The following is a 27,248-nucleotide window of genomic DNA, read 5'->3' on the forward strand; positions in this document are numbered from 1 at the left end:
GATTCTTTCCGGGATTTCAAATCAATTTATGGAAGTCCGAACTGATGAACTGCTTCATTATCAATGTCTAAATATTAAGTATTTTCATGCCCATATTCTTATACGATAGGAAAGAATTCATTTGTTGCTTTTGGCTACGCTCTGCTCAGCAAAAAATTCACCAAACTATTCAGATGAAAGGTGTAACTTATTATTACTATATTATATTTAAGTCATTTTTATAAAATATTTTGATTGAGATAAAAAAAAGAGATTACTCGTTACAAGCCGAAATAGCTCAGTTGGGAGAGCGTTAGACTGAAGATCTAAAGGTCCCTGGTTCGATCCCGGGTTTCGGCAACTTTTTTTTTTTCCGATTTCAAACCTTTATTGATATTTTTCATATTTTTTGTAAAGATTATAGAGGAAATAATTGATAGTTATTTCAGTTTAACCCTTCATTTAATTTCTCTGAAGAAAATAATGTACACTCTATTGAATTTCTACCCCTTCTCAGAGTGTCTTTATTTTTTACGGAAATTGAAATCCGAAACCACCTTTCGAAATCCCACTGAATTTCTGTCTCATATTTTTAATATTACTTGTAATAAATGAAAAGTAAAGTGTTGAAAAAAATCTTTTCCGATTAATAATAATAATGTGTATTTATTCACTTCCTTAAAATTGTTTACAGAAAAACTACATGTACATATAGAAATGAACAGTGAACAAATAAAATACATCTCACGAGGCAAAATGATCTGCTTGTGTGTAAGGAATGAGAATACTGAATCTGACATTGAATGAGATTCATGCATTGAATCAAGTACTAAGATATAAATCTGTTTCAAGTAACTTTTTGACTACTTCCATTACTCATTCTTTCTAGTTCAGAAATTTATAAAATGAACCGTCAGTTGCGAATACCCCAATACTATTTGGTACAATCGACCAACTTAATGGCATCTTACGATCTTGAAAAGTTACAGTTTAGGATCCTGAAACAACATTTCAATAATGGAAATAGTAAATGACAAATTCATATTTCATATTTTCATAACCTGCTGAGAAAATGGCAAAAGTCTGAGCTTGAAACTACTGAAGCACGTGCTGATTTTCAGAGTAGGTACTTTCATAACATTAAAGGAACCTTTATATTGTGGTTCCAGTGGTGTTCCTATTATTGAAAGTTTTTTGTTGTTTTTACATGTCGGCCAACATCAGTTATTATCGTTGTAAATCATCCCCTGAATAAAATTACGTCGGCTGCCGCTGGTCGCTGTTAATCGATCGTGACTTGGCCATGGTTGCGCTCAACGCGACCTGCGATTCGCGATCGTTCTAGATACCGCGTCGCTATGATAGACTTCCGGGGACTTCCCTATCGGCTTAGAGAGACTTCGATCAACTTATATAAATACTACACTACACACACACACACACACACACACACACACACACACACACACACACACACACACATATCGAGAAAGTCTAGTTGACAGTGTAGTGCGAAGTGTTCTAATAAGGCGATAAACATTTGAATATTACTTTGAAGTTTTAGTTGAATTGTTTGGTCGTATTGTCAAAGTAGCAGCGAAATAAAGTTTAATTGTACAGTGTAGTCAATTATTGGCAAACCACGGGGTCAATTATTGGCAAACACTGAAATTGAACTAAAAAAAATGAAATGAAAAAATGATGCTTCTTACGCATCATTACAACTCGACCATCTGCATCACAAACTACTTACTCTACTACCTCTTCTACCTCTTACTTTTCGTCACCCTTATATGTATAAAAGATACAATGATATCTCATTGTTGAGTACCGTTTTGTTCTCTTAGAGTAGATGCTTATATTTCGATGTGAAAAGGGTCCTCAGTTCTTCATTACGAGTGTGCGTTTCCAGATATAACATTTTTTAAATGAGACAAAAAAGAAACCTGGGTCCATTGGCCCACGACAAATGAAATCCAACTGAAGAGAACGTATAAATTGAATTCGATGAATAGGTAGTTTCAAAGTTCACTAGTTTATGCTTGGTTTACTAAAGATTTCCTTGAATTTTTATTTCTCTTTCTTGAAAATTATCAAAATGAACTACGGTCTTGTATAATATTTGTAGACGATGATGCATTTACGATTTCAGATACAAAGAAATCAAAGGACAACATATCCTCGAATGATAGATTCACATATGAAATTGAAAACAACCAGGAGTTAACATTTTTGGTTGTCTTAGTGATTAGAATTTGATCTCTAAAGAAATAATAACAATAGGTACTTTCAGATATATTGTTATGTATTCCCCGTATCAATAATTGACTACACTGTATAATAATCAAACTTGACTTTATTTAACTATTATTACAACAAAACACTAATAACTAAAACTTCAACTCTTATTAAAATCTCGCCTTATCAGATCGCTTTGCACCGAACTGCGCGCAAAACTTGACTATATCGATATGCTCGTAGGTAGTGTTTATATATGACAAGATGGTATTATATTCCTTGAAATTCCATCGAAGCCGGTAGCATTATTTTTGAAGCAACGCCACGTCAAGAACGGCCGCGAGCGCACGTCGAGTTGAGCACGTCACAATTGATTTATGACGACCAGCGACGGCCGGTGTTATTTTTTTTAGGGGATGATTTACAACAACATTCCTGATAGCTCACACCATCGCCACAACACAAAATCGCAGGTCGGAGCTTTCTTATCAATAGGCTTGTTATATTTTCCTTAAGTGAAATAACCCGTGAGAACTGTGATAAAAAATATATCGGATCTGACTAAGCGAGCCAATGAACCTTGTTTGAAAGAAAACGCAGCACATATCCGATTTTAGAGACCAAAAAATCTATTGTCGGTCAGTAGAACGCCTTGAATGAAAACTCTGGAATTGATGAACTTTGTACTTGGCGCTAGATTTCTGGATGCTTTTAGAAGTCTGGAAATAGCAAAATGTGGCTTGAGAACTATGAAAAATGACAAAGGTCCGATTCTAAACAGCCCATTGTTTACCATTGCGTGAATCACTCTGTTGGCATTAGCGGGAATGTTCACAAAAAAAAACAATTCCGGCAAATTTCTACCCGAAATGTGTCAGTTATTGAAATACCAATCCATATTCATTCTAACATTCAGTCAAAACAGTTACGGTATACTTAAAGTACGTAAAAATATTTGATATTTTTGAAAGTGGCCATAGAATTGAATTTTCGATATTTGTCATTGAAGTGAGGTAGTCCACCATACTACACCACATCCTATACTTCTAGTGAAATAAGGCAGATTACCAATAATAATCATAGATAATATATAAAGCAATTTTGGAGACGTCATCAATATCTTAGATATGTAGTTACAAATAATGTATGAACTGAGCTGTCCTTTTGATGTGTTTATTCGTTACTTCAGGTTCACATTTTCACATTTTCAATTTGTCAATCATGGCGGTATAAGCCAGGTAAACAATAAAAAGGAGCTATTAATAACAGACTTCCTGAACTTTTCTAGTCTAAATAATTCAATTGTAGTGATTTACAGCAAAAGAAAAAATTATTCAAAGAGGTCCCGGTAACATAACCTAGTTTGAGTAAAAATGTCCAGGGCTCAGTCAAATATGCACGTGCACCAGGATAATTCTGTTGTTGAACGAAGACTGCGCCCTATTTACGGTAAGTATCTGTTAATAGTTGCTCATACCTGGATTCCAATTATTCAAGCCGATAAAGGAAAGATATGAGGTTATGTTTTATTATTTCTTGGCTGTTTACACATTTACTTCAGGTCTAGGATCTGTAGGACCCAAAAATCAAGATAGTTGTTATATGAATATGAGACTACAGTATTTGCCCACTACTAGATGTTTCACTAATATCTGGAAAGGAAGTTTACTCCAAGAGGTTATCTCATATCTTTTTTGAAGAGAATCATCCCATTTCACAGTTGATACAGCGCTTCTTGACATGGAAATTCAAGAAATCACTTGGGCAATACTCTAGAGTTTTTGTTTTTCATCTTCGAAAGTCTTGATGATAAGATCAGAGTATTGAAGAAAGCTAAGTACATCTGCAATGAAAGTTTGTCAAGAAATTCATCAGATAAAAATAAATGTGTTCTCACTCTGAAGTGCTGAATTACAATTTTTTACCTTCCACAATGTGAAAAATATGAAAATTTTAATAGAGAACTTTATACAAGCTTAGAAAGGGCAAACTTTTTAGTTTACCCCGATAAGTTACTGTGTAAAATCAAAGTCTTTTTCACAAAGAAAAATGTTCTATTTATCAGTGACTTGTCGTATTTAACAATTTTCTCTATAAAAACAATTGCTAAGAAATAATAAAATACTTATCTTCAGGTTTCGGAGGCCAAAATCTGCCTCCGTCTTCAGAAATGGACAAAAAATTCGAAGATATTTGCAGTTATTCCTTTGCTGATTATTTATTTCTCAACTTTTTCAACAGATTCAAATGAGTTTTTTTTTAATTTATGTTACGCAGTAACTTATCGGGGTAAACTGAAAAGTTTGCCCTTTTTATAGTTGTATAAAGTTCTCCATTATAATTTTCATATTTTTCAGATAGTGGAAGGTAAATATATTCAAAAAAGGTCGATAAAAAACTGATTTTCCTCCACAAAAAATGACTTTCGTTCAATATTAATTACAACTAGTGAAACTCATAAGAGAATGCTTATTGATTATTCCTAAACGATTAATAAATGAATTCACATTATCTGATGCAACTTCTTCACTCCGATTAAAAAATATTGTGGAAAGATTGTCAAAATGTGAAATATTCAGCGTGATTGATCTCTGGAAGCTATTCATCAGATATCAGTCAACAGAAGTACACTGCTTTTGAAGCAAGCGGTAATATATTACAGATTCCAAGAACTCCATTCGGGGTTGCTAACGGAGTCGCTAGCTAATTCAAAACATTCGAAAGGAAGATCTGTAGAATACTTTCGCTTATTTGGATGATGTTATTATCTGTGGAACGGAGAAAGCACATCATGATTATAATTTTTAACTCTTTCTGGAGGCCACTGAAAAACATAATTCGACTTCAAATGAAGAAAAATTAGCTTCTGATAAAATTAAAATACTTTAGTATCAAAAATAGGACAATCAAACCAGATTCAGTCAGACTCAAGCTGCTCTATTGCGTTCTATTTGTGCACAAGTTGAATCAAGATTTCATAAAAATCAAGGTACTCTCACAAAATCTATTTCTTTATTTGAAAGACTCGATATTGATCTTGACCAATAGCAAATACCTATTGTTGGTTATTATTTCAGATTATCTTTATCTTTCACATATGTAGATATGACTTCTATAACTGTTATTAGATGCTTACAACTCATATACACACTGTCATCATGGAACCTTACTGGTATCACAGAAAATGAAATGATTATTGCAGTCAAATTGTATTGTTTCAAGTCATACAACACCCCCCCCCCCTCCAAGAAAATGGTCAACTGACCGATACTTCATGAAAATTCATGAGATTCTTTTGGTTAATATCTGAAAACCATCATTTGCCTCAAGAGTTATTTTTTTTAATTTTCTTGTTTTTTGGTAAGTAGTTTCCTAAATAAAAGAAAACAAGAAAGTCCTTTCCAAATATTGAATTTCCACAAAAATAGTATTCTACCAGTCTCTATGAAATTACGAGAGTAAAGAAGCCCATATCCTTTTTCATAAACATATGAAACATGGATTACATAAATTTCAAATTTCATTACTCACTGATGATTTTTTGTCAACATGTACTGTGAATATTTCAAGGTAGACCTGTATCCAAAATAAAAATTACATCTATGTAATGGAATTGGCTGTTAATGAAAATCTATAAAGTAATTCTAATAACACTTTATTGTCAAATTTTCACTAAACAGTTTAGAAAACAGCAAACAACCGCAACATGTATTAGTAGTAGTAGACTACTACTAATACTACTAGATAGTTATGCATACATGAATAATTCATATACGTATATAATTTCACAGTATGTCATGTATTATAATTTGATATATTCTAATAATAACTCTTTGAATACTTTTAAGGAATTTATGTGTTTCGATATACACTATCTAATAAAAATCTAGAAATCTGTTTTTAGTATAAATTCCATCTATGTAGGTCAGAATCTTTTTTACTTTTTATGTAATGGTCAGGTAATGATTTATGTCATTTTCAGATTGGATAGATAGTGGCAACAACAAGAAAGCACTACAGGAATGCATTAAGGTGCTGAAAAAGACTCCAAATCTACATTGTGCAAAAGCATTACAAGCTCTGACATTACATCGAATGGGCAAGGAAAATGAAAGTACTGTCATTTTAGAAACTCTCACAAAAGAAAAACCTAGTGATGATGCTACTTTACAGGCTATGACACTTTGTTATAGAGAAACGCAACAATGTGAGTTGAGTTGCCAAACTTTTTCAAAAGGTTTCAATGTTTTAACCTTTGAATTATTTCAGTGGATAAAATATGTATCCTTTATGAAGCAGCACTGAAAATTGATCCCAGCAACGAAGAATTGCATACCCACTTATTCATGGCATATGTTAGAATTTCTGATTTCAAGGCTCAGCAACAGAGTGCAATGGCTTTGTATAAAACGAAACCAAAAAATCCTTATTATTGCTGGGCTGTTATGAGCATAATACTACAAGCAACAAGAGGTGAAGGTTCCAAAGACCCCCAAAAAAAGAAACTTCTTTTGTGTCTCGCTGAAAGAATGTTCAATAAACTGTTAACTGAGAATAAAATTGATGCTGAACAAGAAGTGCAGTTATATGTGATGATTTTAGAACTACTTGAAAAGTACCAAGAAATATTAGAAGTTTTCGATGGTCCTTTAGGTTCAAAATTACAATGTACAAACCTCCCTCAAAACAAGCTTAAATATCTCAAGAAATTAAATAAATGGAGTGAAGTTAATTTGATTTGCAAACGTATTTTGATCAACAAGTAAGTTTCTTTATATTCAGAATTAACATGGAATAAATTGGAATATGTATATCAAATCAAATTTCAATGAAAGTTCTGTTTGCATAATTCTTGTAGATAAAACAAACTATATATTTATTTTTTTGTCTTCTACTGATCACTAATCTGAAGTAAGAATTTGGAAATCCTTTAAAAATATCCTTTATGCCCATAGAAAAATTTTGAGGTACTGTTTTCCTCACAAGCTGTCTACATATAGTTTCTTTTTAGAAAAACCATCTTTGCAGCCTAAATACATACTCAATGTACAACATTTAGTAACAGCAGAAAGTAATTGAAAATATCTGAGGATCTGTCAACCTCAAATTCCCATTATATTCCTCTATCAATAACAGACAGACCAAATACACCAAGATCCTATTTCATGGAACCTATTTTGAACAATGAAGTTGCTGGGGCAATATCTGATCTAAACTCGTGTGATGCATATGAACTTAATAGTAGAATTGTCAAAGAAACAGCCTCGTATCTAATTGAACCGCTTGGAATACTCTTTAACGCGTGTATTGAAAAAAGTATATTTCCAAGTGAATTTAAGGTGACCCGAGTTGTCCCAGTTTTTAAGAAAGGCAGTGAGGATGCAACTGAAAATTACTGGCCAATATCGATCGTCCCAATTTTCAGCAAAAATAGGCTTTATGAGTATTTTCATAAGTACAAGCTATTCAACACTAATCAATTTGGATTTAGGAACTCGTCCTCCACAATAAGTGTGGTAAAGAAAGTGATCGAAAACATAGTGACTTGCTTTGAAAAACGAGAACACACTATTGCTGCTTTATGTGATCTAACTAAAACATTCGAATGCGTCTCCCATTCTATTCTACTGAATAGATGACTATGGCATAAGAGGAATCCCTCTGTCTCTTTTTTCTTCATATCTGACAAACAGATACCAATATGTGTCAATTGACTTGAACAATGTATCCGACTCGAAACCAGTTACATGTGGAGTTCCCCAAGGTTCGGTTCTGGGGCTTCTTTTATTTATAATCTATATAAATTATATCTTTTCCTTCATGTCACCTCAACATTGTTTTGCTTTCGCAGATGATACTACTCTTACAACATCCGGAAAAATCAAGGGTAATTCAGTGCGCTATATAAATCAAATTCAAAAGAATGCTGACATATGGTTCAAAAGAAACAATCTAATGTTAAACGAAAATAAAACTCAACACATCATTTTTACATCAAACACTTGTTGGGTTGAAGGACACAGTGTTAAACTCTTAGGCATACATCTAGATGATAATTTGAACTGGTTAGAGCACATTGAACAACTTAGCATTAAACTGTCGAAATACACATTTCTTATTCGGAAATTGAAAGATATAATCTCTCAACAGGCGCTATTATCAGCTTACTACGCTTTTTTCCATTCTCACATCTCATATGGAACAATTCTCTGGGGAAATAGTACTAACACAAATAGGATATTTATGTTACAAAAAAAGGCTGTAAGGATATTATCTGGGGCTGGTTTCTTAGACTCCTGTTGACCTCATTTCCTTTCGATGAAAATAATGACAGTACCTTCTATTTATCTGTATCAACTTTTGATAGATATTCATAAAAATGAATCAACATTAAACAGAAATTGTAATTTCCACAATCATGAGACTGAAAAAGTCAAGCAGAAACTCTATCGATGTCAACTTACACAATATTCTACTCCCCATGTCAAAAAGTTAAATCAATACTTGTTCAAAAAGTATCTGAAATATCTATTGATTTCAAATTGTGTTTATTCTACTGTCTTATCCAGAGAAACACAAATAAACGGCGAAAGAGTATAATAATAATTCTTGGGTAATATGTTGAATGAAGAAATCGCCAAAAAAAATATATAATTTTTGCTGACAATTTTTTGACACCCCTTATTTTCTCCCTTGATACTGTGATCTAGCAACACAACCAGAAGCACAAGCACCCTTGTGGAATTTTCATATAGTCTGGAAAATAATTCTTTATGTAATATGTAGTTGAACATATTTTGCTTTAAAAAAAAAGGATCTGAAAAAATAAAAAGTAGTATGTGAAACAATATGGGATAGTAACATTTTTTTTAATAACAAAAGTGAGACCCTGATATGTTGATTTTATTAAATTCTGACATCAGATTAGAAATCAGCAAAAAAGAGAAGCAAATTTAATTTTGCAAGAAACTGATCAACTAAAAATGAGCTAAGTATTTTTTCAAAGAACCCGAGCTTGAATTTTTCAGTAGTGTATTCATTTTTAATTTTTCTTTTTTTCTAGTGTAGACAGATGGGATATATGGAAGGAATATGTTAACTCTGTATTAGAGTTAATGTCACTAAACAACTCATTTAATAATGGAGACTCTCTTAATGGTTGCGACAACGAAATGGAATCTGTTGATGATACCGCTGATAAAGCTCATGAATTTATCTGTAGAATATTGGAAAATGAAGTAGGACATGGTAAGTTGATTATTGAATTAACTAATTTCAAGTAATTGTTATTAATTTTCTCTATGTACATATTGGAATGTAATTAGATTTGAGAGAAGCTATCTATGAGACAGATATTCAATTCAATAGGACACCTTTTCTATTCATGAATAAATTCGACTTTTTTGAGGTTAACTCCATTGTAATTTCATAATAAATACTCAGAGGCTAGGTCTATAATATTAGATCTAATAATCAACACCATTGTAGAGAAGAAACCATCAAACTATTTCCTTTTAAATATTACTGCAGTTTTTATTACTGCAGTTTTTTTCCAACACCAACCGTTATTTTATCACTTCAACACGTGTTTCAATCACCAAGTGATCATCTTCAAGAGGAAGATCTTCCTCTTGACTGTGATGATATAAGCCCGATGTTGCAAATGACTCATTTGGTAATTTCGGATTCATTTTCACAATTGTTGTAGTAATCTCAATCAGGAATGTTTGACTCTTCACCAGATCTGGAACAACCCTGGTTAATTATCCCTGTATTAGGTAATTTCTACTCAAAATAATTGAAAATTGTTTATATCCCCATAATCAATAGGGTTGAAGTGAATGAAAATCAAAAGAAAATGTGTTCGGAACATTAAATCTGTTTTTCCGTTAACCAGCTATTGCCCCCCTACAAACGACAACTTTCAAAAGTCGAAACTTGTGCCAGCTAAAGACTAATGAGGTCTCACCTATTAACGTGTGATTCCTGTCACGAAATAGGCTAAATTAATTGAAAACAATTCGAAGACAAGCAACATCTTAATGGGTAGACATCCTGAAGAATCTAAGGAGTAGATTTCAGAAAGTGAAAATATCAATAAAATCTGAAAATAAAATATAAACTCGAATTTTAAATTCTAATTCATCATTAGTTTACCTCATGTCTTTTGTTTCTCCAATATCACAAGTCATAGGAACATGAAAATAGTTGAAATATTATAATAACAATTATAGGAAATTAGTTAGTGCATGTGAAAACTTGTTTTGTAAAATATTGTCGAATGACAACAAACTCCAATCACAATTATATTATGTTAGTCTCTTGATTGCAATTGATAGTTTTGATTGGGATAAATGAATACTGAAACACAATAACAAGATTATAGTCATAAGAAATTTGATAAGATAGTTCAGGATTAAATTCTTTGGCAAAAATTGACTATAAACATCTAATTCTCATGTCCAATATAATATAACTTGGTTTATTTGGAAATTGATTCATAATTATTTACAGATTTCCTGTTGCGAGGTGCCTACCTAGCGCGATTTGAACTGTGTTCAAAATTGATGGAGAAGAAACTGAGTACTACGGAGCTTCTTGGTGAAACTATTGAGTTGTTTATAGAATATTTTAGAAAGTTTGGTCACAAACTTTGTTGTGTCTCAGATTTGAGAATATACTTGAATCTTTTGAATGCTGTAATGAAAAGTGAACTATCTACTAGGCTGATCAAAGATGTTGGAATAAGTTCAACAAGTGTGCCACAAACGGTAAGATGAATTCTAGAATATTTTACAATCTCGAAAGGAATTTCAAAGTAAGTTTGGAAAAAAAAACTTCATAAAATCTTGTTTTTATTTATTAATGGAAATCATTTTGGATATATTGAATATACATTTGTACTTTGGATAATCCTTCGTTGTGTCAATCACAAAATTAATCTGAAAATTGTTTGTTCATAAATTTTTTTCAATTCATTGCTACTAAGGCATGATTTTTGCAGGAGCATCAGATGCAGCGTCACATATGTGCTCTTCAACTTTCCCGTTTATGTGGTGGACACAAAAATCTGTCTGTTGATCATATGAAAGCTCTGGTGACTGCCTTTACGTTGCACTATCAGCATGGTTACCAGACTTATGGCAAAAACTTACTCACCACTGATCTAGGTCCTTCGGATCTTTATACCTTAATGGCGGCTCATATTCTTTATGACTTGGCACAAATTGAAAAAAAGGCTGATTCTATTATTGTAGCACTCATGTTATTGGAAAATTTGTTGAAGAATTCACCTAACAATTTTCATGCTAAACTGTTGGCAGTTAGACTCTACCATTCTTTGGGTAAGTTGATATTTCTTCTTGTAAAATTGTAAAAAAATATAGTCATCCAAAAGTTCAATCAAACTCTAGCAGGAATAATATTCAAATCATCACCAGAACATCTGTTTAAATCTGTTTAAATCTGTTTTTCCGTTAATCAGCTGTCGCCCCCATACGAACGACAATCTCAGAAGTTGAGAAACTTGTGCGGGCTAAGGATTAACGAGGTCTTACCTTTTAACGTGTGATTCCTAACACGGTTGCAGAATCATTCCAGCTTCAACCAGATAAATTCTCTCGAGAAAATTATCTGGTCGAGGAGGGAATCGAACCCATGGTCTTCCGATCGTGAGTCGGGAGGACTACCACCGCGCCCAATTCCACAACAAATAAAGAGACGGTGGGACAAAAATGAAGAAATCATGTAACTCATGGAATATAAAAACAACAGAAACAATATAAAACAATTACCTATATAACTAATGAACCATTTTTTAAAATTTTAATTAAAAGTTGATATATTTTGATTTTAATAACTATTTGAAAACGATTTTTTTAAAGAAATTTTAATTTGATAAGATTTTTTTTTTGGAAAGTTATTAAAAACAAGAACTTCAAATCATTCAATAGAATAGAATATGTTTATTTCATCACATTAACTACAAAAGTACAATAGTGACAAGTCAAACTGACAAACATAACTAACATTAATTGAATGATATTTATTGTTATACACGCTGATTACATCTAAAACAATTATTATGAAAAAAAAATAATAATACAAAACACATGTAACATATTAAAATATTAATGTCTCACAATTCAAATATTCGTCGATGGAGTAGAAACAGTGCCTTAATAGTGAGTGCCTAACTCTAGCCTTGAAACGATTGTAACTTAGACTGGTAATGTCTGTTGGTATTTTATTGTATAAATGTAAGTTGAGTGAATTTCGAGCTGATAGATCCAGTCTATAAAATTGAGGCCTCAGGTGTGCACCTCTTCGAGTAGGGTAATTATGGAAGTTAGCATTTGTAAGGTACTTAGTATTATTTTTGTGAATCTCTAAAATGTTATAGAGTATAAAAATACATGGCAAGGGTAGAATTTTGAGTTTTTGAAATAGAGGACGACAGTGTTCACTGTAAGAAATATTGGCTATGATCCGGATTGCTTTTTTTTTCATACTAAAAGCTTCAATTGCATGTGAAGACTGACCCCATAAAAGTGTGCCACATGTTAGGTGGTGGTTAAAAAGAGAATAGAATGTCTGTAATACCATACTTTGACTGTCTTAGTAGGAACAGTTGTGTAGAAAGTTTTTTACACAGACCAACATGTGCTTCCCAATTTAACATGTCATCAAATTTAAACTTTAATAGTCTTGTACTGATTCACGAATATCAGAATGTGAAATAAATTTCAAGGCAAATGTTTGATATTGATGGAAGCGGAATGAATGAAAAAGTCGAATTCTAGTTCACACAATTTTATGTTATTCTAATCAGTCTTGGTATATATCATAGTTTAATACATAATTCAAATCCCTTATAAAAGATTACACCCATCGATGATGCATGGAAATGTTTGTTTTTGTAATGATGATTTTTATTTTGAATAGTATAAGCAAATTGGATAATATTTGATTTAGGTATCAGTTTAATTCAATCTCCTTTATGTTATTGGTTCAAAACTATAAATTTCATATTGTTTTGATTTATGATTTCAGGCGGTGGTTCCTGTGCTCAGGAAATGTATTGTAGTCTGGATATCAAACATTTACAATTAGATTCCTTAGGCTTTATCCATTGTGCAAGGTTACCAACTACAGGGTTGTTTACTTTATGTACAAATCTGTTTGATACTACTTTGAAATTCTTCTCTTCCAATTATAAGGATGTAAGTATTGAATACCAAGAAACTTTACAAATATGGACAACGTAACATTCTACTGTAAATAATTTACCATCATTTCAGAATAAAATGAAATTTTGTAGTTATTAACACCTTTTAGATACCAGTAATAAATTGACGCCATTACAAAAAATTTATTTCATGAGGTAGGTATTACATTTTATATTTACTCAAATCCATTTCTTTCAAACACAAAACTGATTGTTTACATTATTATTATATTATGTGTGTCTGTACAAGTCCATATTGTATATAAACTGGTAGTTTCCGTTACTTTCACCTAAATCCCCTTTAAAATAAAGGGGATATCTGTCAAAAATAAGCAAAACGTTAATTTTATCCTAGTTGCATAAAATTTGGCATATGGATATAAAATTGCCGTAGACACAACTTTTTCAAGTAACTCTTTGTTAAATTTGATCTAGAAATGCACTTTTTCAATTTTTTTCAAAAAAAAAAGTTGAATTTGACAAACACTGAACGTCAGTGGGTCGCAGTTAGCCGCATCATTTCAAGTTAAATTTAAAGCACAAACAAGGGCCGAAGTTAAACTTCATTGAAACTTTTCGAAAAAAAAGTTTCCCATATGGTGCACACTTTAATGGTGACACTGTATATATAATGTAAACAATCAGTTTTGTGTTTCGAAGAACATGTTTTTTCGTTAACCAGCTGTCACACCCCTATAAACGACAACCTTGAGAAGTCAAAACTTGTGCGAGCTGAGGACTAACAAGGTCTTACCTTTTAACGTGTGATTCCTAACACGTGTTGGACGATAGCAAGTGAAAATCGATCGTTCAGGCTTGAACTACCGATCAACATGGCGGTCAATTTGAGTTAGTGAACAAAGCACCCACGTCGAACCGACCGGCTACCAAACGACCACAAATTACTGATTCATCCATTACGTTTAATTTTGTTCTCTCATATAAAAGATTAATTATGAAATAATAACTTATTCAAGTTATAAGTGAATCATTGGCTTTTGGATTGACCTATAAATGAATTTCATATTTGCATCTATTTTTGTTTTCTAGAATATTCTAAAATGTATAGTTTTTTGGAGTTGATGTATTGATGATACACAAAATCAAAAGTTTTGACTGTTAATTATGAGAAAAATACTGTGTTGGTCTTCAGCACCATTTTATATATTTAATAGTGAATTTTTATCTAAATATATAGTTGGGACAATGAAAGAATGCACATGTGTCATTAATATAACATACTTATAGCATCCTTTTTTTTTCTACAAGTAAAAACAGAAAACATAACAGTTGTAGTTTTTATTGATCAAAAATCACAATATGGGGTTTTCACTATTGATTTAAAAAAAATTGAAGCAATTCTTCATTAGTTTATTCGGAGCAGTGATCATATCATTTCGTTTTCATAGGTTTGTGTCAGATTATGGGCTTATATTGGATTCACAAATTGATGACACATGTGGATTCTTTCATAGTCCCAACAGTAGATCTGAAAATTCAGTTTTTTCACTGTGTTTTATCAATTAAAATCGAGGGATGTGACCTCTCCCATGCCCCATCCCCCCCTCCCCGGGATTGAGTGCCCTGAGATAGAATCTTTCCCACACGATCACTGTGTGCAGAAGATATAATCTCGTTCATCCACCCCCACTCATTTCTGAGTGGACCTAAACCTGCTGAAGGGCACTTCATCGAGATTGACATCTGACCTCCTGCGGTTGAAATTCAGCCTAGCCTTTAGGTGCTTTCACTCTCGTGGTCTGTTGATTTTGATTTGTCATGATTTTACTGTATGTAATGTTTGCATGGGGGTTCTCCTTAACCTTAACTGAGACAAGTGTCTTTAGGTCACGCACTAAGTGTGTGTATGTATCTGAAAGAAAATGTGTATTGTTGATCTGTTTATGAGGTTTTTATACTTACCGGCTTCATGTGTTTATCCCTTTCACGAAATCTGGGCTGATGAGACCTCAAAGTTAAAAGATATAAAAATAGTACCTACTCGTAATTTGTGTTTTTGATATCTCTTTATAATTGAATGAACTATGGGTTATGGTTATAACTATTGGGTTATAACTATTGGAAATTAATTTCGATAACTCTAAATTATACCCTTCGCAATTTTTTTTCCAATTGTCATTTTGATACAGCTTTCACATTAAAAAAACTGAGAAGTCTTGAAACAGTTGCATTTTTCAGAGCTCAGACCACTTAACATTCTCGTATAAGTTTGGATCATTCATAAAATTAGACGAGTTCATGGACTTCAGGGAAAGAATGAATAATAGTTTGCATTATAACACCGTAGCTGTAGATAGGATCATGTTAAATTTAGTGGAATGCATGTCTCTGGAAACTTTGTACTCCCTAATCATATCACCAGAAGACAATAACATAGAATGTGATCTATTAAGGTAAGAACCACAATTTTTTTTCCTTACAAAGAGAATATGAAAAATATTGATAAATTTGAAATTGTCATATTACAAATACATATATCAAAATTGCGGAATAAGAATTATTTTGATGTTAAACTGATATATGCCCATACATGCTATATTAGCAGTTTTTAATTTGTTATCTGTAGAAAATGGTTGCCTTACTTAGCGTTGATATTTATAAAAACGATAAATGAACTTTTGCCAAAATATATTAATAATCACCCAACATACAATACAAGGAAAAATTACAACATTCGCATTTTTAGGCAAAATACCACAAAATACTTATTTTGTAATTGTTTTCCTGACTAAATATTTTACCCAATACTGTTAAGTACGGAAGCGTAGAAGGGCCACATATTTTTATCATTTGTTTTTTGGATACTAGAAGTTACGACTTTAAATTAGAAATTACGACTTAAAACTCGAAATTACGACTTTAAACTCGAAATTACGACTTTGAACTCGAAATTATGGCTTTAAACTCGAAATTATGGCTTTAAACTCGAAATTATGGCTTTAAACTCAAAATTACGACGTTAAACTCGAAATTACGACTTTGAACTCGAAATTATAACTTTGAAAGGCTAAATTTCAATTCGAATCTCGTAATTTCCAGTTTATTCTCGTAATTTCCAGTTTATTCTCGTAATTTCCAGTTTATTCTCGTAATTTCCAGTTTATTCTCGTAATTTCCAATTTATTCTCGTAATTTCCAGTTTATTCTCGTAGTTTCCCGTTTATTCTCGTAATTTTTGTGGTAAAGTCGTAATTTCGAGATTGAAGTCGTAATTTCGAGATTGAAGTAGTAATTTTCAGTTTAAAGTCGCAATTTCGAGATCACAATAGTAATTACGAGTTTAAAGACATAATTTAGAGATTGAAGTCGTAATTTTGATGACAATTTCTCTCACGAAGACGCCATCTATGGAATCGACACAGAACTCAATCTTTGAATATCAAATACGAAAAAGGCTTTGTGAGGCGATTAGTTGCAAAGTTAAGCTTAGACATCGCTTGACGACTAGATTCGTCCACTGTCTTTCACTGTAGCTTTCACTGCAAAGCAACTAGTTATGTTTTCTGAGTAATCTCAGTTGTCCTACAAAGTTATTGTAGAATTTGAAATTAATATATTACACTCACGATAAGTTTGCTCTGATGTCTAATCTAGTGAAAAAGTATGACCAACTGACAAATACAAGGTCCGAATAATTTTTTTGAAGAGGTTAAATAATGGGTAAGTTGGTTAAAAAAAACTGTTTTTCTGTTAACCAGATGTCGCACCCCTACGAACGACAACCCTCAGAAGTCGAAACTTGTGGGAGTTAAGGATTAACGGGTTACTCTGTGTATTAGTCATTAGTGTCAGTTATATGTAGTGTCATTAGTAGTTGATGTTTGTATTACATTCCAGTTTTGTTTTATTTGCTGTTTCATTGTAATCATTTTCCATTTATAGTAAAACCAATAATGATTGAGAGTAAAGCGCGTTGTCATATCTAAATTTTACGTTACCAGTTTATAGCAGAATCAAAATATAGTAAGCAGTAGAGTTGTAGGTTGTGGCAAATTATAGATAATACACAATACTAGTACGATTAAAAGGTATTATTTATGACAAAAATCAGTAATGAGCTTGTAATGAGTAATACTTATACATTTCTTGATTACTGATCAGTTAAAATTTATTATTTTCTGTATAGTGTTAGATATTTATTACAACTAGTGGCAACGCTGTACGCAACGATATTTCTGTCTTTGTCACTTTACCGTAACTTCCATCTCATCGTTGCAGTCCTCACTAATGTACTTGCAGCCATGAGCATATCATTGGTTTGTGAATTATACAGCGTGAATTGTACGTTTTACAGTTAAGTTAGTCAGCAATCGACGTGTTGTGATAACAATTGGTGAAAATTATATTATATTTCTACACCGTTTTCAAACTACTCAAAAAATGGGAGACATGGTCGGGCCTTCCACGTCGAAAAAGGTAAAACGGTCGGAGTCTCGGTCAGTAAGAGAAAAACAAATTGTACTGCGAGTATTTCACTGTCTTGAAAGAGATCATCAGCCACCAAAAGATGACTTTGTGCATATGTGCTGTAATTCTACGTGTGTACCTCCGAATAACCAACCGGGCATTTCTATATCATTAAGTTCCACAATTACAAAAGATAAATTAGTTGATATGTGCTCTGATTATACCGGTGTACCAAAATCATCAATTTACAAAATACTAAGAAGCAGAAATTCATGGGGACGTACAAACGCCAAAAACTAGTAGCGGACGAAAAAAAATCACAGTTGATGAAGAAGCCAAAACCAGTATACGCAGAACTATTCACAGTTCCTTTTTCAGAAATGAGCTGCCCACACTACAAACAGTTCTGGAGCCACTTAGCGATCATGAATTGGTCCCAAAAATGGGTAAAGAAACTTTTAGGAAACTTGTACACGAAATGAAATTTACGTACGGAAAAGTTGACAGGAAAAGCATTCTCATTGAACGTCAAGAAATAATAGCATGGAGAAGAAACTATCTAAGAAAAATTGACGAATTTCGGAAGCTCAAAAAAAAATTGTACTTCATGGACGAGACATGGGTTAATCAAGGACATACGGTCAAAAAAGTATGGCAGGATGGTAATATAACAAGTGCACGACAAGCCTTTATTGAAGGTTTGTCAGTTGGGTTAAAACAGCCATCTGGAAAAGGTAGTCGTCTGATAGTTACGCATATAGGAAGCGACAGTGGATTTTTACCAAATGGTGAATTAATATTTAAATCTAAGAAAACAGGCGACTATCATGAAGAGATGAAGGAGGAGGTGTTTGAAAAATGGTTTGAAGGCATCATTCAACTTGTGGAACCTGGGTCTGTCATCGTCATGGACAATGCCCCATACCATAGTCGACATTTAGAACCATTACCGAAACAATCATGGAAAAAAGCAGCAATTCAAGAATGGTTAATTAATAAGAACATCCAATATAACAAAGATACTTTAAAGGCAGAACTACTTCAGCTAACAAAATTACACACAGATAAATATAAAAAATTCGCAGTGGATGAAATGGCGTTAAGTCGTGGAATTACAGTTTTAAGGTTACCACCATAACACTGCGAATTAAACCCAACAGAATTAATCTGGGCGCAAGTAAAAGGATATGTGGCACGAGAAAACAACATTTAAATTAGTGGACGTGTAACATCACCTACAAGAAGCTATTCGAACTGTTTCTGCAGAAGACTGGAAGATATGCATGCAGCATGTTTTAAAAGAGGAGCAAAAATGTGGGACGTAGACAACCGTATTGAACACAATATTGAACCAATCATAATTCACTTTGATGATAGCGGTAGCAACAGTGACGAATCTGAGATTGAAGATTAGACGAAAATTTGTACATTTACATTTATATTATATTCTATTATCAAAAATTTATAATTTGTATTTTCTAGTACCTCTGACAATGAGTTTAAGTTACTCGAAAGCTTGAGAATAGTTATAAAGAGTTCACTTATCAATTGCTGCAACCCAATAGTGAAAAAAGTTATATATATATATATATATATATATATATATATATATATATATATATATATATATATATATATATATATATATATACATACAGGGTGTCCCTGGACTTCCCCTTTTCCTCTCGGGAATGTATAGATGGGGTCAAAATAACTTTTTTTCCTAAAATCCTTCGTTACCAAGTAACGGGCCCTCGAAGTTACAAAATGAAAAATGTTTTTCTTTGATAACTTTTCAAGTGAATATTCAAAATCATACAAATTTTGGTAATTGACTAAACAAATGAATTCCTTCGATGAGCTTTCATGTAGGAGTCAGTTGTTTTGCTACAAAGTCAGGAACGGACTACCCCCGATGGTCCACACCCCAAAACTTTGAAATGACAGATATTTTTCAATATTTTTCAACAAATTAAGGTTACTTGGACAAGTTTATGAATAAAAGTACTCGTGTGGAAAGTCGATCGGAGCAACGAGTCTTGATAAAAATCTAGTTTCACTCGACGACATCAAACCCGCTCGTCCACCATTATTATGAATAACTATCAAAGCAGAAATAATAATGATAACGTTAATTCAACAACATTTATCCTGAGATGTCTACTATTATTCGAAAATATTAGTTTTTAAGGAAAATGGAAATGATAGGTAAAATGTTCATAATGAATTTTTATAATGCAAACATGTTTAACTAACGAAACTCAAGAGCCTCAAGAGCAAACAGAAATGAAAAATCCGCTACAGAAACTGCTCGATATGACCACTTTCTCTCTCTATACATTTTCTTAGTCTGCGAAGACACCCTCTCTGTACTTGAAATAGCATTCCAGGGTCGTTTCGTATGGCTTCACAATGTAATGTTATTCTATTCAACAATGCATCTCTTGTGTGAATAGGTGTAGCGTAAACAAGGCTTTTTAGATGCCCCCACAGAAAGAAATCCAATGGATTTAAATCCGGAGACCGCGATGGCCATGAATATGGCCCACCTCTACCAATCCATCTATTGTGGAAAATATGGTTCAGATGGTCACGCACAATCAAACTAAAATGAGGAGGAGCGCCATCATGCATAAACCACATATCTCTTCGGGTTTGCAATGGAACATGTTCCAAAAGTCCATTCAAATCGTTCTGAATGAACTCCAAATAACGTTCTCCATTCAATCGGTCCTGTAGAACGAATGGTCCTATAAGATGGTTTCCTATGATACCAGCCCAAACATTCACGTTGAATTTCCGTTGGTGTTTGGTTTGCAATATCCCATGGGGATTTTCTTCGGCCCATATATGGAGATTATGAGAGTTGATAACTCCATCTCTACTGAAACCTGCTTCATCAGTGAATAAAACTCGATTAATAAAAGTCATATCCTCTCTTTGCCTATCCATGAACCAATTGGCATATTCCAGTCGTGCTGGAAAATCTTGAGGTGTCATGGCATGTACCTTCTGGATGTGAAATGGGTGGAGCAGTTGTTCCCTAATTATTCTATGAATAGTGGACTTGGATGTATGGAACTGTTCTGATAGATTTCTGATGCTCATTGAAGGATTATCAGCGACGGCTTCCAAAATATTTTCCTCCAATACAACGGTACGTACAGTTCTAGGAGCGCCCTCACCACCTCGTTTTGGCAAAACTGTACCTACAATAATATCGTACATTCCCGAGAGGAAAAGAGGAAGTCCAGGGACACCCTGTATATATATATATATATATATATATATATATATAGTTTTTTATTAATATTGTTAATTTATTTGGTACCTAATATAATTACCACGATTATTACTCCGTTTTCATAAGGCCCACCTAATAACTACAACGATTAGGTAAATTATGATATTGCAAAGTTTTAATGAAATAAATAAAAAATGTGTATGAATATTTTAACTAATTGTACTAAGAATTTTTCTTTCATTCTTAACCCTCTCAAAAATTAATAAACACGACCCCGATTTGCTGTCAACTGGGCTTACTTCTACTCTCAATCATTATTGGTTTTAGTATAGTTTTCTTAATATTTAGTTGAAGTGTTGCGAAAAATTAATATGACAACTGATACTCATGACAAATACAGTGTAGTCAACTCAGGAGAAAAGCATGTGCTCCAAATTGAATTCAACAGACACTATATAGATATATTTGAGGTGGCATTGAAACGTTAACAAAATAAACAAATATTCATTTGATAAATTTTCATTTTAGAGACAATCACGATCTCAGTGTATATATATCTTGGGACCCCGAAAGAATAGCAGTTAACCCCGAAGACTGGAATGAAACTAAACAATTATTTGAACAAGATAAATGTTTTGTGAAACTTCGAACGTTTATATTATTTTCTATGGCTAATGCTGTTGAGATTGTTAAATCGTTCGACGGAACGAGACAAAAACATGTGGAATCCCTTAAAACAGTACTTGAGGAATGGAAAATATTTCATGATAAAACAGATTCTGCTAAGTTCGAGCCAATTCAGCAGGTAAATGAAGTGTGTTTTGCCACATTTGCATTTTAGCTGTCTCTATTGAAACATTAATTTTCAAATGGCTTTATATTTTCAGGGACTTTTACCATTACCCCTACCTTCACGACTGCATGGTGCTTTAGAAGCACCATATTTTTCTGTATTCAAATCATTTTTCGAGTTTTTCTTGAGTTTGATATCTGATGATTTGGAATATACTAAATGTTGTACAAAATCCGTAGAAAACGAACTGAGCAACCTGACTGAATTTTTGAGGGAATCAACTCTAAGGAGAAGTAACGATTTCTTAGATAAACGAAAATCTATGGAACTTGCCGTAAATTGTGTCGAGGTAAGTAATACATTAATCTGTCATATTGAATGAAGGACATTTATAAGAATATAAATGTTGTGGAGGTGATTTATGACGGATAAAGAATATGTGAGAACATCATTATCAAAATTTTCATTTGTAATCAGGACAAATAATCAATATACATGAATCAGAATGATATATCTGTTCAATTGCTTTTTATTGGGGTCTTCTGAATAAAAATAGATAGGAATTTTCATAATGACGGCATACAAAGACACATATAAGAAAATAATTATGTTATAATTTTATTATTCCAAGATTTTGTCATTATGAACAAGTCTTTGTAATTTGTCACTCATTGACATTAACTTCTTCTTATCAAATTTTTCATCAAGACATAATGACATACTCTTCTTACTGGAATGACTTTCATTCCTACCAATTTACAAATTAGAACAAATATTCATTAAAAAAGATGTATTCAATCAATTCTGTTCGGCCATTCAGTGAATTTTCAGAATTTTTAATTCTATTCATTTCCAAGCTCTCAAAAAATAGAGTTGTTTTTCAAATGTAACACTCTACCAAATGTAGAATTGGTCTTAACATTCAAGAAACTGTTGCTATACCTACTCTTTTATTCTTTTGGAAAAGGGCCTCCCTGTTCGACCAATGAAAGTTTTGGGAAAGAACCAAAAATCAACTATATACTCCTGATATATGCAACACTGAAGTTTTATCTTTATTTTTCTTAATAAATTTGCTCAAATAACAATTTGTTCTGAAAGCCATATCCAAGTTTATTTTTTCAAAGAGTAAGTAATATTGGTGGGTTCACCAAAGTATGTGAAAAGTCCTATGATGCCTACTACTGTTTCTTGAATGGTACCTGGTGAATGGCTTGTTTCCGTAGTTTTTAATGAAATGGTTTTTATTAAGCTTGTACTGTTTGACCAATAAAAGTTTTGGACAAGAACCAAAAATCAACTTATATATTCCTGATATATGAGACACTGAAGTTTTATCTTTATTGTTCTTAATAAATTTGCTCAAATTAGCGGATAACATATTTTTTCACAACTACATCAATATGGGTATCACATGACAAAGGCTTTACTAGTAGAATAATATTACACTTAGAAATAGACTAGTACTATAGTACTACACTATGAAAAGATGCAAATCCAACATAATCTATACAAAGAACTTTGTCAACTAAGAATCGGGATAGAAGCATGAACCTCCCACCCAAGTCAAGATTTTGTATCGTGTCGAGTGTTGTGAGTAAGTTGTGAGCAATACACCACCCAAGTTAAGGTAAAAGGTTAAAACGGTCCGAGAACTGTATGGCATTAGAGTGTTGAGTAAAAAAAATATGTTGAACGGTTTTATTGAAAATTAAAAGGTAATAATGATGTAGATAAAGTACTAAAAACTAAAAAATAATTCGGAAGGTCCTAGGTAACAGTCGTCACACCACTCTCATCAGCAATTTACGGTATTGGTCAAGTAAAAAAAAATTAAATCGTTGGGCGTAGAATTTACATATCTACTCAGCAATTGTATGGCGAAACACGTGTTGCATTTTTGTAAAACTGTTTAGTGAAAATTCCACGATAAAGTGTTTTTTGAATACCTTATGGATTTTCATCAAGTATCGGCCAATTTCATCATATATATTTCCTCAGGTTTTTTTATCTGATCAATACCATAGATTGCTGAGAAGAGTGGTGTTATGACTGCTACCTAAGACCTTCCGAATTATATACAATCACAAAATATAAATATCAAATATTCTAAAACTTATCGTCTAAAAAACATGCAATACAAATAAATACACCTATATTTTATGCAAATAGAACTAATTGAAAAAATACTCAAAATATTTTTTTAAATATTCCTGTGGTCTATTGACAAGAACATTTTTTACAGTCCTTCTAAAGAACTCAGACGGGTTCACAGACCTTTATCCACTGGCAGATGGTTGTATATTTTAACCTCATTGTAAAACACTGAATGTTTATCTAGAATTGATGTGAGGATTGGGAGTCGTGACCTAAACTCACTTTTTCAAATTTTGTTTTGTTTACGAAATAAACTGTTTTTAACATGAACAGTGCAACAACAGTTATTGGAAGCAAAGAGTTCTCTGAAGTCTTTGCTGGGTTCAACGTTTGAGAGGTATTGGTATTGCAGCACTTTTTAGTAGTACCAATACAGAGGACAAAATAGTTGGACTACATGCCAAAATGGTATATTATATCGAAGTAGGCAGTTTTCGCTAAACTAAAATTCATCTCCTCAGAAACTACTCTTATCCCATAATATTGAGATGTTTAATGTGATCATCAAATTTCAACTTATTTTCAATGAATATACGCAGGAATTTTGTGTTTATTTCATTTTGCAAGATCTCATTGTCCACAGGAAGATCATCAAGCATGTATTATTTGAATGATTTTACGTTATTTTTTTGTCATATTCGTTAATAGCAAATTAATGTCACAACTGTTAATAATTTCATCCAAGTTGAATAATATTATTTTATACAGTTCAATTTAGTTTTTCACTTTCCATGAATTAGGAGTTTCATCAGTGTGAAGCTACTGGATGTCAATTTTTGTCGAATCATTTACAAATTGGGGCCTAATAAGGTACTCCGTGGCACACCAGTTTCAGTTGCTCTCCTCTCTGAGATTACTGTTGTACTGATTATTTTATTTTGTCTTGAAAGTACGATTAATATAATTTGAAAGGTTTTCCTCTGCACTCGTACCAGTAAAGTTTTCTAAGCAATATGTCACAGTTAATGCAATCAAAGACCTTAAGAAGATTTAAAACAAGTTACAGTTCAGTACACTTTTAGTTGAAATCTCACAATAGGGTCGTATTTTTTCATTAATAACAGTTCTTATAAATGTTGGGCATTATCACTTTGTTCTAGTATTTGGTACTACCACTAAAGATTGTTTACTTTTTCAGATTGTTAGCGTAACATCCCTCATATGTGTTTTATGTGGCGAGTTGGTGAAACCCGTACAAGCAAAAAAAGGAAAGAGAAAGTCTATTGATAGTAAGAGTAAGGAGCAAATAAATACGGTGGCGGACAAACTGAAGAAAGAAATGAACGTTTTTTGTGATATTTTACAAGACTGGGTTGATTCAAGTCCAGTAGGAGAAGTCAACAATAAATTTGAAAGTCTAAATTTAAATCCGCATGATAATATTGTTGATAAAATTCTTCAAAGTTATAGTATTGCCAATAAAGAAATGCAACTTATTTTAAAAACTAAAATAAAACTTCTCACTTAATTTGAATGGCTGGTTTGATTGAAGTTGTTTTTATTGATCTGTTTGTATGTATTGTAAAATAAAATGATGATTTTTAAAAATTGTCATTATTCCATCTAATGTTATGAAATATTTTTAATTCATTGCCAAAAAGTTAAATTTTGATAAACCCGTCGATAGTTATGAGTAACATAAAAATTATTAAAAAAATTGTACCATACCTAATAAATTATCAAAAACATATCACAACTGTTGTTTTCAGATCTTGTAAACCATTTCATTGAATATTGATTTTGAAAGTGAATGTTCAAATTAATTAACATGAAATATTTGAAAGTTGCATCATATTATTAATATTCATTTATCCTTGAATATATTAACAATGTATGGGACATGTTAGCAGACAATAAAATCGAGTAAAATATGTATAAAATGAAATTAAAAAAATTTAAAATCGTAATAATATTGGTTGGTTTGAAAAGTTGTCCAAAATTGACACTGTTCAAACACCTGAACTGCAACACTCTGAAATAGACATCCTTTCCTACAGACGCCAACTTGGTTGGTTGGTGACACGCGCGTCGTGAATAGTGTTGCCAGTTTTGGTGTTTGGGGAAAAATGTTTGTTTTGGATTTATTCTATGCCAGAGGTTTCAGTTTTACCTTAAATAATGAAGTTGTCATTGAACTATAGCTGCAGGGACCCATTTAGTCTAGAGGTAAATTCACTTTAGTAAAAAAAAATCAAGCTAAAATCTGTTTTCCCGTTAATCAGCTGTCGCCCCCATACGAACGACAACTCTTAGAAGTTGAGAAACTTGTGCAAGCTAAGGACTAACGAGGTCATATCTTTTTACTTGTGACTCCTAACACGGTTGCAGATTCATCCCAGCTTCAACCATTTAAATTATATCGCGAAAAATATCTGGTCGAGGCGGGAATCGAACCCACGGCCTTCCGATCGTGAGTCGGGCGCACTGCCACTGCGGCCAATTCCAGCTTCGGAACAAAAGCAGTGTTTTAACTACTAATACTCATATGTTTATAGTATTCTGGACGAGGGACGAGTTATTAGTAAAGTCCATTATACATTTTCAAATATATAAAAGTGTAAAAAAACTAATTAATACAGTTTTTCACTATAAAGGGTTTTATAAAAACGGCGACACGTGTTTCGCTATACAATAGCTTCTTCAAGCTATTCTATGCTTGAGGAACCTATTTTATAGCGAAATATGTGTATACGTTATAAAACCCTTTATAGTGAAAATCATGCAATAAACTGTATTAATTAGTTTTTAATATGGATTTTCATCAAGTATCAGCCAGTTCTATTCAATTATATAAAAGTGTTTTGGGTACAGGGTGACTAAGAGAACTGCGACATTAGAGATTGCAAAAAGAATAAGTAAAAAAATTTGATAGTGTGAGAATGACATTAAGTACAGTTCAGCCAAAATAGTTTCATTTTCCAAACACTTTAAGGAATACCGAATAGGTATTCCTGAAGTCAAACTTTGTTATTTTTAAAGAAATACTCTACATTTCATTATAAACTCAGATTCTAGGTCATGTGAAGGAAATTCAAATAAACATATTTTCAAAAATTGAATTCGTGTTTTAACAAAATTATGTCCTCCGATTGCAAGACATGTAATGAACCTGAAAATAAAATTTTCACATGTTGCTGTTCCTATGGAGTCACGCTTTGAGCTATGGAAGGCATATCGTATCC

General features: G+C 32.5%; 1 protein-coding gene and 1 non-coding gene across 3 annotated transcripts; both read left to right on the forward strand.

The window, feature by feature from the left end:
- The first annotated feature begins 266 nt into the window (after positions 1–266).
- On the forward strand, positions 267–339 carry TRNAF-GAA (transfer RNA phenylalanine (anticodon GAA)). Its single transcript has one exon. It is a non-coding gene; the product is annotated as a tRNA-Phe (tRNA).
- A 2,975-nt stretch (positions 340–3,314) lies between these two features.
- Positions 3,315–25,614, forward strand: psidin (phagocyte signaling impaired). Of its 2 annotated transcripts, none has more exons than XM_074184226.1 (12): positions 3,315–3,455; positions 3,526–3,666; positions 6,200–6,424; positions 6,487–6,979; positions 9,281–9,465; positions 10,732–10,988; positions 11,222–11,561; positions 13,270–13,439; positions 15,644–15,858; positions 21,645–21,921; positions 22,004–22,258; positions 25,205–25,614. In XM_074184226.1, the coding sequence occupies exons 2-12, from the start codon at positions 3,591–3,593 to the stop codon at positions 25,532–25,534; spliced, it is 2,823 nt and encodes a 940-aa protein (XP_074040327.1). In that variant the 5' UTR covers positions 3,315–3,455; positions 3,526–3,590; the 3' UTR covers positions 25,535–25,614. The 2 variants fall into 2 exon arrangements, with proteins under 2 accessions (XP_074040327.1, XP_074040328.1); XM_074184227.1 differs by having other exon boundaries at positions 3,536–3,666.
- Positions 25,615–27,248: the final 1,634 nt, after the last annotated feature.

The sequence above is a fragment of the Leptinotarsa decemlineata genome, unplaced genomic scaffold (genome assembly GCF_025532065.1).
Source record: "Leptinotarsa decemlineata unplaced genomic scaffold, Ldec_3_MD MMD2_tig00026354_RagTag_RagTag, whole genome shotgun sequence".
NCBI lineage: Eukaryota > Metazoa > Arthropoda > Insecta > Coleoptera > Chrysomelidae > Leptinotarsa > Leptinotarsa decemlineata.

Bases quoted from the DNA above. Each gene is read 5' to 3' on its own strand.
- psidin (XM_074184226.1), top strand. From the start codon at position 3,591: ATGTCCAGGGCTCAGTCAAATATGCACGTGCACCAGGATAATTCTGTT. The intron at 9,466-10,731 runs GTAAGTTGATTA...AATTATTTACAG, and splicing joins GGAAAATGAAGTAGGACATG to ATTTCCTGTTGCGAGGTGCC. The intron at 22,259-25,204 runs GTAAGTAATACA...TTACTTTTTCAG, and splicing joins TTGCCGTAAATTGTGTCGAG to ATTGTTAGCGTAACATCCCT.